The following is an 11,423-nucleotide window of genomic DNA, read 5'->3' on the forward strand; positions in this document are numbered from 1 at the left end:
CACAGGCACCGTCAGCATCTTTTTCTTTAAAGATAGTGACAAAGACTGATATAATTATTCCAATAATTGGCAGCAAAGATGTTTTATGTTGGTGTTCTGTATGATTTCAACTTGAGCTGCGTTGAGTTTGATTTCATAACAAGAATGATTGCATAATAGGACAAAAATCATCCAACATACTCTCCTGTTCTGGCGTTGATTAGAGCTGTATCAGGTGAAATACTTTTGATCTTCTCGGTATCATCCAGTGTTTTAGCAGCTAGCTGTAACTCATCATCCAAATGTTGCAGAAAGGCATCCCACTGCATCTGCACGACATCAGCCACAGTCAGTAAAAACTCAACACTCAGACAAAGGCCCTGACAGAATTATATATATATTTCTAAATATCCAATAATAATTTATGAACTCACTTCTAATTCCTGAAAGTCCTGCAAAGCACCCTGCAGAGTAGCACAGCTTGAGAAGCAATAAAACGGAATTCTTAAACATAGTTTCAGTTTGTTGGGACTGTTTAATTTATGATGAAAAGAAATTAGATTTTCTTATTCAATATTTGTTATAGTCTCTTGGTTGATTTGTACTAAATCAAGATGACAGTTACAGTAGTTTTAGTGGGTCTGAGTCAGTCCAGGTTTGTTAATGACTTTTTTTTCCCACCTATTCAGATTTTTTAATGACTTTTTTTTTGATGAGTTGGACCAACTTCTTCACTAGAAAATTAATTCAATGATTTAGGCCTTGGGCGAATAAAGTAATCTAATTACATTATTGGATTTAAAAATGTTCTTATGCTAAATTAAACCAGTGTTTATCAAGAAGTTCCCAATTTTTAAAAAAATGGTGAAAAATGATTTAATTTTCTAAAGCTTTTGAATAACTTGTCAGTTTCATTCAGCAGTGCAAAACCAAAGCTCAGTGATTGACTTTGATTATAATTAGTATGCTTTAACTCGAGAATGGTTTGTGCCATGTTTGACGAACAAAAAGTGATTACGTTTTGTCTTACGTTGATGAATTGGTTTCAAAAATTGGATTGGTAAAATCATTTCAGCACATCAGGTCTTACTGAGAGCTTTTTCTCCATAGGTCTTCAGCATCCTTTTTCCTTTGAACACACAAACTGACAACAGACAAATAAAACAGAAGCTAACAGTTTATCTCTGTGGGGTGTTGTATAACAATTACGCTTATACAGTCGTATTACGTGTTGTGCTTGAATAACCTTCTGTACAAAGCTGAACCAGCTTCAATCAGACCCAGCAGTGACTGTTGTTGTTCTATCCGGATTTTCTGCCTGATGAATTCCTGGAGTGAGCCTGTTTCAGGAAAAGTAAATGAAGTTAGCGTATAACAATGTGTTGTGTTTGTTCTTTATGTCTAATGACTGACAAGCCGTCTGCAGCCTGTCGACTCAGGGTCAGACCCATAAAAAAAACATGCCAACTGTCCAGCATGGGATCTGAATGACTATTTTCAGCTCTCTGGCCTCATAAAAAGCTTCCTACCTTCACTGCGCTGCTTCTTGGCGAGGTCCAGCAGAGCTTTTCCTTTTTCAACAAAAGCTGTGAGAGCTTTTGAACAACATGCTGCTGTGGCGTCTGCACTGTAAGCCATTTTCTGCTTCAGTGTGGTTCTGTCTTTGTTTCGTAAGATGATGTGAAATGTTATCAGTTAACTAGAGTACAACAGGCTTTACTTCCTTTCAAAGTCCACTCCGGATTCATGTGCAAATAGCAGATTTGCTGTTAAATGCTGTGATTTGCTCAGTTTTAAGCGTTATTCCCATCAAAATACACATGAAGCCCAGTTAAGGAGACAGTTTGTGAGAATGATTGAATAGTTTGTTCTGCCAATGAATTCTACACATTGCTCATTTTACTTAATGTAGGTTGACTCCACTTTTGCTACATAAAATCTGTGCAATATTTATCTTTGGTTGTAGAAAAAGAGATTATTAAATAAATACTGGGTTGAGAGACATTTAGGCATACTAGCTTTTTTCCTTCAACTCAGCACACTGGTAACAGCATATTGTACATCATCGAGTAAGACCAACAATAGTTATTAGTTATAAGTTATAGTCATAACAATAGTCATAATTAGGGCGGTATAATTTGGAGTAGATCAATCAAAAATTAAAAGTGAAGAACCGAGTGGGTGCTGGATACGATAAAACTTCCAGTAGTTGCACTTGATCTACACAGAAAAGGAGAATTAGCTCCTTCATGACAGCAATGCTGATACTTACAATAATCTTACATCATCCAGAGACTACAGTATCCATGAGCTTCTGCTGCTTATTGCTAATTTTGCATCAACTACTGTACATGGGGATATAAAATCTTCTTGCACTTTGCCATTATACGTGTAATGTTAGAAATACGAAATAATTGGAAACGTTCTTTACTTACTTTTTTGAAAGGCACATCTTTGCACAGCATCTTTAAATGTTTTGTAAATCTGTATTTATTTATCTTTATCCTTTATATGTTGCATACATTTTTAAAATCTTTCTGCTGTTAATTTACACCGCGGGTAAGAGAAACGTCTTTTCGATTCTTCTGTATGTATAACACATGTTGAAAAATTGACAACAAAGATTACTTTGACTACTTTCTTTAACTTTGGGTTCATGTGTTAGAAAAGCTTTGAATTGTTAAGTGGGTTTTGGCAGCTTTTTGCAAAGACTTGAATTAACCTTCTCTTAAATCTTTACACATGAGGATCAGACACTGAGCACAAAGCCAGCATTTTTCTTTTTATTGCTAAGAATCTCACATGAATTATATTTCTCTTTCACAGCAGTCGCAGCATTAATCAACGGACTCCATTTCCAGATCTCTTTGATCTTGGAATTTGTCCTCCTCGACCTTCTGAAGGTGTTCGCCGTTGCTCTCCTCTATGTGATGCTCCTCTGGCTCCTGGGCGCCCTCAGAGAGTCCTTGTGATTCACTGTTGAGTGTTTCTGTCGGTACAACGTGAGAGATGGTAAAAGAACTGGCGATCTCTTTCAGGAGGGCCTGCTGGGACTTAAGTTTAGCCAGTTCCATGTTGAGCGGAGATTCAACTGTTTGTTTCACAGCAGAGGTGGCAGGTTCAGGTTCAGAGGTTTCAGCATTCTGGGCGGGCTGGTCATCCTTTGGGTCTTTTGGGGTCTCCTGCACCTCAGGGCACTCTTCCTCTGTTGGTTCAGCAGTGCTGCTGTCCGGTTGACTTCCGGCTCCCTGCACCTTCTCATATAGACTTTTCCTCTCCTCTTGCAAAGCTCTGCACAGATTTTCAAGCTTCTGGTTCTTGGAAGTGACAAGCTCAAACTCCTTTTCCTTGATTGCTTTCTTTAAAGAGTAATAGAAAACAGTGTTAAATGTTGGGGAATCAATCAGTAATGAAATAACACAAAGCCTCACTTGTGCAAACTTCTGAAAAGGTTTGGGATGAGCTGTTTGTGTACAAGCACATTTTTCACTCCGACTTTACCAAGTAAATTTTCTCTGTGAAAATGTAAAAATGTAGCAGGAAATATATTAGAAAGATTCACCAGAGGGAGTAGGAGGGAGTGATTATGTTATTATTCTGCGACTGGTGAAATCTCTGTGCAGCTATCAAAACTGCTTCATTATGCCTTTTGTTACCTTGAATGTGTGGAGCTACACATAGCATTAATATTCCTCCCTGTAGTTTCTAGAGATGTTCAGGAGTGCATGAGTGAATATGACGAGACACTCGGATTCTGCTACAAATGACAACATCTCTTACATCTGCCACCATGTCAACAAGACTCTTGTTGCAGCCATCAAAGCGAGTCTTCCAAGACTGACACTCCTTCTCCAGCTTCTTCATTTTCTTGGCCATCTATAACACACACACACACACACACACACACACACACACACACACACAGACACAAAAAATCACGTCACACAATGCACATTCAAAGACAAGTTTAAAAATAGCTCCCGCAGTACAGTGCAGGATTGTACAGCTTGTCATTGTTAGTGTTAATCTCATGGGATTTGTTTCACTTATTCCTGTATTTATTATGTCTTATTTTCCGATAAACAAAGTAATTCAACCATAACCAAGAAGCTGATATCAAATATTCAGTGAAGCAGCTCTCACTTTGTCCATATCCTGTTTGAAGCCGCTGTAGACACTGTTGCTCTTTGATACTGTGCCCTGGATCTCGTCAAACTTCCTCGAGTACATATCGAGCTGAGGAGAAACAATAGAAGAATATTATACAAGTCTCAAGAGAGGTAAAAAAACACAAGCAAATGTTGCCCATGACGCTTTGTTACTGTACCTGGGTCCTCATATCACTTTCTTGTCCCCTCAGGGCTTTCAGTTGTGTTTTATACTCCACAGCCTGTTTTAGCATCTGTGGAATAATGAAATGTTCATTCAAAATGAGCATCAGGGGAAATAGAATAGCAAACATGATGTGCTTGTCTCAATCGACAAATGTTATACACGAAATACATACAAGCTCTTTCTCCAGCTTGTGCCTCTCCTCGGCCTCCTTCACCATCAAGTTTGCCTGCGTGAGTTTGGTTTCCAGCAGCTTTTCTTTCAGGTCTCTGTGTTTGAAAACCTTTTCCAAGTTCTGGAAGACAATCAGCTGAATTTATGAGTCGTTTTCACACCGAAAGCTGTTTCATTTCTGGCTCAGGGTGCCTTGGCCACATAAAACAAATACAGCAGCTCATAAATGTGAGACCTGGGTGAAATGTGCAAATAATTTATGTGCTTGAAGTTAGCAGATGTACAAGACTTTACATAAGAACAGTTCAGGTAGTGTCAGGAAGGTTTGCATGTTGTAGATTGTGGTATATAACTTTGTGTATGTATTTTGGCAGGATCAGTACCGCCTCTCGCTGGTCATATTGTGAAATGAGCCCCTTCAGTTTCTCTGCCAGAGCGCTGTTCTCCTGACACAGTTTGGTGTTTCGGCTGCTGTGTTCCTCGATTTGGGCCTGAATGTCACTCAGGGTCCCTTGGAAGTGGGTTGTGATCTCTTTCCTCTTCAGGTCATCCTCTCTGCACCTCTGCAGGGTCTCTTCCTGCGGGTCAGAGACAGACAGATACTTGTATAACCTTTTTTTCTGTGCTACAAAACAGAGCCAGGGCCATCTTTAACTTTTGCACTCATTTCAGGAAGAGTGAATTGCTTAACTTTCATCGTTGTCGAAATGTGGATGCACCCATTGTTTCTGAAACGTACACGTTTTCTGTGGTTTTACATTACCTGCTTTCTCTGGTTTTATATTACCTGAAGCCATTCCAAGGAGGGAAAGTAATGAGAAAACTGTTAGTTTAGAAAAACAAATAAAAAATCTAGACCGATTCTAAATGCACAGTAGGGAGCTAAATTCTAAAAGTGTGAAGTAATTTGAGCTGCAGCTAACAATACATTTCATTGTCCATTTATATATTTATCATTTTAGTTTACTTGGACATATTTTTTTTCCATTAAATGGTTTAAAAAAGACTATACTATTCCCTAAAGCCTTAGATGATTTTGCCAATAAGCCAAATACATTCAGTTTGCAGTGCAAATCTAAATATTGACAGTTAATAAGAAAACGCCTGAAAACGCTGCCTTTCTTTTATATACTGTACAGCACGTATGCAGATAGTTACATCAAATGTTGCCAATTGACTTGATAGTTAGCTTGACTGGATAGTTAGAAGCTCAAGTTTCATTATTAATGTATCTGCTGATCTTGTCAACAGTTTAGTGTTGTTTTTCTCACATAACTTCCGAAAGTAAAGAGGATTTCATGTTGCTCATTTGGTCAGACTAACAACCCACAACTGGCAGATATTTCTGACACTATCTAAAGAAGAGAAGTAAATCCTCGCAGATAAGAACTTTGAAACGCTGTTCTGTCTCTTTAACTTGTACTAAGTAGTGTTATAAGGAATTATCCAAAAGAGCTGAAGTTTCAATATGCCATTTAAACAGTGAAAACTCAAAAAAGTTATGTATTGCAAACAGAGCATGACAAAAAGAGCTAGTTGAGTAAATAATAAAGAAAACACTGATTACAAGCCCTAGATGGAATATGATATTCTAAGGTGGCCTAGTGGTTAGTTTGTATGCCCCATGTACAGAGGCGGTTGCCCTCTAAGTGAGTTTTCCAGAGTTCGAATCAGACCTGTGGCTCCTTTCCTGCATGCCATTACTCTCTCTTTCCCTGATTTACGATAGCCAAAATCCTGCCTTTCAAATAAAACCATAAAAAGCCCCAAAATAAATCTCAAACCCCCGTCTAGACCTCTCTAGATCTTTAATTTGATTGAATATTTTTGTCTTAACTTTCCCTAAAAATCTATCTGATACTCATTAGCCACTGACTTAATAAACCGTTAGACCTTAAATTATGAATTATGAATGAAATCTACTTTTTTGAACAACACATGTCTTCGCAGCATGAGAAGTGGGTGGGGCAGTTTAACACTCGGTCTACCAGAATTCCACAACTGCTAGAACTACCATAGCAGTCATTTTGACAGCTATGATATGGCTTTCAGACCATTTATAAACCATTAATAAACCATTTATAAAAAAAATAATAAACTATTAATAAACCATTTATAAACCATTTATAAACCATTTAAAGACCATTTATAATCCATTAATAAACCATTAAGAGGTCAAAGCCTGAGCTCTGACATAATGGTTGATCTCTGGTGTCAGCAGATGTCACCTCCTGTTGGGCACAACATATGCTAACAACAGCCGGTCCACACCAAAAACAACGAACAGCAAATTTCAGCAGATTAGAAACCGTCTTTGTAAGAGATTAAGCTGAAGTACCTTCAAGGTCTTGTTGTGCCTCTGCAGCTCTCGGCAGAGCCCTTCCAGTTTACTGCGAGCTAACACGGCACGGCTGTGCTCGCTCTGCAGCTGATCCTTCTCCTTCATCACTTGGAGCAACTTCTTCTGCAGGACCTTAAGCTGCTTCTGATCACTCCGATGCTCCTCCAACTGCAAAGACACAGACAAATCCACCATTTGCAGTCACATAAATTCTAGAATCCAGCAATCTATCAGCTATCCTCAAATTAATTGATGCCAATTTAGTGTTGACAAAAGTATTGTTTTGGTTTGTAATTTCAGATTCAGGTGAAACATGTGAAAACAAAAAAATGAGTGCACACATTACACCTACTCGCTATAATATTTCTCAATTTATATCATATTCAAAATATATTATTACATGTCGCAGGTTTTTCTCATATTTCTCAAATGCCTATCAGAGATACTAATCAATTGTATTTCCTCTCTTCTCAAGTTTTAAATTCCCTGTTATTATCCACTCACCAGCTCAGCGTGCTTCTTGATGATGGCTTCCAGTTTCTGTTCTGGAGTGTTGAGTTTGTTCAAGCTTTGCATCAGCAGCATGGCTTCCTTCCCTGAACAGCAGAACAAAGAAATTCACATCAGTCAAGTCAAGTTTGAACATGAATTAGTTTAATTGGCCCAGAGCAAGAAGTGAGATTAACTCACAATGATATACAGTATGTAAAAAAAAAAAAAAGAAGATAAAATTATTCATCATCTGATAAAGACACAAGTTGAGGATTCACCTTCAGGATTACGAGAAGCCCATCACTATAAAAAGAATGTTGTAATACTTTTTACCTTCTTGTGTTTTGCAGATGGACACACTTACACGCATTTCAGCTCTGCTTACACACCTATCAGTTTCAGTACTACTTGGACTTTAGCTGACTGAGCTGAATGAAACCCATTTTAGCTTAAATCAATAAGACATTTTGAGGAGAAAAAAAACAACAACAAATACCCAGGCTTTTGAGCATCTTCTTCTCCAGTTTCTGGTCCTTGCGGGTGTCTGCCTCCTTGACGGCTGTGACCTCCTCCGTGTCCTCTGGCTCAGCAGGGATCTCTGCATCCTGGTAGGTGCTAATGATGTCCTCCAGCTGCTGGGCCAGGTCTTCTGTCAGGTCAATGTGGTGACCCTGGGCTGGCGATGCCTCAGGACCAATGGGTGTAGGGATGCTCTCCTGACAAGCCTCCATTATTCTGAGCGAGCACTGAGAGGGAAACATTTTGTTTCTGTAATGAATTTGATGCTTTTCTCTCCCTGGCGTTTTGTCCAAACAATTCCACTCTTTTAATAAACACTGATCTGTTTTCTCATGTCACTGTCCTGGCTTGTGTGATAAAATTACAGTATCGCTGTTGCCATATATCGGTATTTAAAATTGAAAACAATATGGCACTCTGTACAGATGTTCCTGATAATTTGACTCACGACATCACTACACCATGAGTCCTCACAGTGGTGCTTATGATATGAAAGAGTGTAACGTGAAGGGAAGTTAATTGGTCAAAGAAGAAGTTGACAGCGAGATTATAGAAATAGAGGTTGACAGCGTGATAATGTCGGACAGTGCTGAAAAGAAATTAAGAGAATAAGCAGTGAATAAATCGTGCTCTTTATATTAGGGGGCATTATGATTCTTCAGTTAATCAGATATTGTGGTGAATCATTAGGCTGTAGTTTACAATACCTATTGCTAAATCGCTGTATGTTGATGTTATCATTATTGTGGTTCACATTACTGTGTATTATGTCATCATGAGTTAATCTGTAACCTCCCCCCTCTGTAGAACATTCAGAGTCACTTAATCATCCTGTGTTCGACCAACCAGTGTTTATGTATCTATGTCACCTTTAAGCTAATTTTTGTCTAAAAAGAAGAGCAATGCAACGCCCTGTTTCACATTAGAGATTGTCACTTTTAATAGTAAGAAAAACACGCATAGAAATAATAACGTGAATTGAAACTGATGTGCCGGAGTAAGCCTGCAACAGAACAATACAGGAAACTTGAAGCAGCAAAGTTAACTTTGTCTTCATACATTTTATAATTTACCTTTGTTTTTCCCACTGTAAAGACGCCATGGTAACTGAAGCCTCCGCCAATCTCACAAATTAGCTAACACTATCCAATTACCAATCAATGAATGAATAGAAAGATATAAACCTTTTCCACAACTGTTGGCTTTGACAATTGCCAAAAACAGGTCCTCAAAGTCTGAGACTTTTTATTTTAACGTTTCTATTACCCAGACTATCTTCGGTGTTTGGATTATTTTAGTACTTAAAACAGTGTTTGATACTTGACCTTACTCATTGATTTTATAATAGGAGTTGTTCCCTTCTTGAACATTTTTCAGTCCTAACAATAAGTTAATCAATCTAGAAACTAATCAAACATTTTACAAGTCATAATAAATTCCATCCATCAGTCTCCAGCTGATATCAACATGGTATCTTTGAGGCACTTCAAACACCTTTTTATTCTGTCCTGGTGGTAGCCCAGTGAGAAAAGAGATACTTAAACTGTTGCGGCTGTAGACATTGAGTATTTCATCCTTAACAATGAAAACAAGAAAAACGCTTGCCTTTTAAGAAGAGAAAAGGATTAATCCCTGCTCAGTTTAGCATATTATTGTACCACACTGAACGACATTAAGTAATATGGTGCCTTAGTGCCTGTCCTTGTTGTGTTGAACAGGCTGAAAGCCAGAGCCTGTTTACGTGCATAAAATTAGTGCAGCCTTCACACTGCCTGAGCTTTCACAAGCAGAGCACATGGCACCTGTTCCAGAGCCCACAGGCTATTTTAAGAACTTCTTTATATGGGCAAGTTATTTATTTATTTCTAATCCACTCTTATTGATGTCAATGTCAGTGCTGGTGCATACAAAAGCTGCATTTACAACTATTAAAATATCAGTGTTACATAAGTGACCCCTACTATATTCAATATTTCCAAAGCAGGCAGAGATCCAAATGGAAATTCAACTCAAAATACATGACGGATATAAAAGGCAGTATTGATATTGTCAGAGTGAGGGTGTACAATCACATCCATAAAAGAAAGTAGTCTAATCCTTCACAAATGAACCTCTTCTCTTAACCAGTTATACACAGGCAACACTCATTCTCATTTTTTAACAAAGTTTTAGAAAGTCATCTGATTCAAACAGGTATTAGTACATGGTTTTAGTGTAAGAAAAAGTTTGGAAACCATCACAGAATTTAAGGTTATTTCTCTGCTATTTGAGAGTAAATGTCCCTGAAGAAGCAGGATAGTGAGCAAACAGGGTCTTACCAGGACCAAGGGCCAGAGAGGGAAAAGGAAGAGTGTCGAGGGGCTAGGACAGGCTGCCACCACAGTACAACAGCTGTGATAAGAGCACCTCAAAATAGACCAGAGGAGCACGGCTCACTCTCAGCGGAGAGAGGGAGGACAGGGATACTGTGTGTGTATCTGTCTGTGTCCAGGACCTCTCACTCACTACACCACAGTCGCCTGATTGTAATCTAAAAGGGAAAAGAGCTCAGAGTTTGGCATGAAGTAGCAGTTTGAGTGCAATCTAAATGTTTTGTCATTCAAAGGTTTTTCTGTTGAGGTCTTCTGCAGCTGTTTTATGCGATGCCTCTGCTGCTTTAAACCAATGCAGCACTAATTTTATTTTAAGCTGGGATGCTGTTAACAGCCATATAATTATTCTAACAAATGGGCCTGACAGGCCGAGTCACTGAGCAGCAGAGAAAATTAACTGTCCCTCTGATTGGCCCGAATTAGAACAGACCTCCTCCCCAACCCAGAGAAGCTCACAGTCGTGCCCCTGCTTTATATATGCCTAACAGCTTCAGTACTCAAGGTGCAGAACACGTTTCGTGCTGCTAGAACACGCTGCTGGTTTGGTGAATTTGATGCATCCTGAAAATGTATGAATACTATCCACAAGGTGAGAGCTATTTTTGGAAGTGTTCATTTATTTTTTTTATTTTTTTCTTGTTCCATGTTATGACTGCAGTAATCATTTTTCACCAGAGGGTGTCACTGGCAGGAGTCACTGCAATTTTTCACTCCACAGATTCTTTTCCCTCCAAAGTCCCCCCTTGAGGTAAAAAGTGAATGATTTGTTCTGAAAGCCCCTCCTTTTTTTTGTGCTCCAATTTAAATGATCACGGAAGGTATGCAAGTCATTTTAAATAACAATGTTGAAAAACGTGAAATAAGCTGCAACACACATCCTTGGGTCAGACTCAGAAGTATATTCTTTTGAAACAATTTTGAATTTAATTTGAAAAAGTAGAGCACCAAACAATAAAGTCCTCATAGCATAAAAGAGGCACTCCATCTTGACTCGCCGGTTTTGATGCAAATAGCTAAACACAAATTGGCTACCGAGGTTTTCCTCCTCAAAAGAATTTAGCTGAGAGGTAAAATGATTCGTCCTCTGTGTGTTTTACAGGGAATTTCATAGACATGAGAGGCACAATGCAGTTCAGTAAATATGAATATACAATAAAAACAAAACACAAACACAATCAGTATACATATGCAAAAGCAAATAGAAGGCTTCACTT

At 38.5% G+C, this 11,423-nt stretch overlaps 1 protein-coding gene across 1 annotated transcript; it reads right to left on the bottom strand.

Moving 5' to 3' along the window:
• Window positions 1-2,748: 2,748 nt before the first annotated feature.
• On the bottom strand, window positions 2,749-10,291 carry txlnbb (taxilin beta b). Its single transcript, XM_079370286.1, has 10 exons — window positions 10,156-10,291; window positions 7,815-8,064; window positions 7,331-7,422; window positions 6,824-6,994; window positions 4,869-5,063; window positions 4,487-4,606; window positions 4,307-4,381; window positions 4,123-4,215; window positions 3,760-3,855; window positions 2,749-3,338 (listed from the first exon to the last, which is right to left on the bottom strand). The coding sequence occupies exons 2-10, from the start codon at window positions 8,047-8,049 to the stop codon at window positions 2,817-2,819; spliced, it is 1,599 nt and encodes a 532-aa protein (XP_079226412.1). The 5' UTR covers window positions 8,050-8,064; window positions 10,156-10,291; the 3' UTR covers window positions 2,749-2,816.
• Window positions 10,292-11,423: the final 1,132 nt, after the last annotated feature.

The sequence above is a fragment of the Symphodus melops genome (assembly GCF_947650265.1).
Source record: "Symphodus melops genome assembly, chromosome: 19".
NCBI lineage: Eukaryota > Metazoa > Chordata > Actinopteri > Labriformes > Labridae > Symphodus > Symphodus melops.

Excerpts from the sequence above, each read along its gene's own strand:
- txlnbb (XM_079370286.1), bottom strand. The coding sequence starts at position 8,049 with ATGGAGGCTTGTCAGGAGAGCATCCCTACACCCATTGGTCCTGAGGCA. Across the intron at positions 7,423-7,814 it reads GAAGATGCTCAAAAGCCTGG|GGAAGGAAGCCATGCTGCTG; the intron begins GTATTTGTTGTT and ends TCTGCTGTTCAG. Across the intron at positions 4,216-4,306 it reads AAAGTGATATGAGGACCCAG|CTCGATATGTACTCGAGGAA; the intron begins GTACAGTAACAA and ends GTTTCTCCTCAG.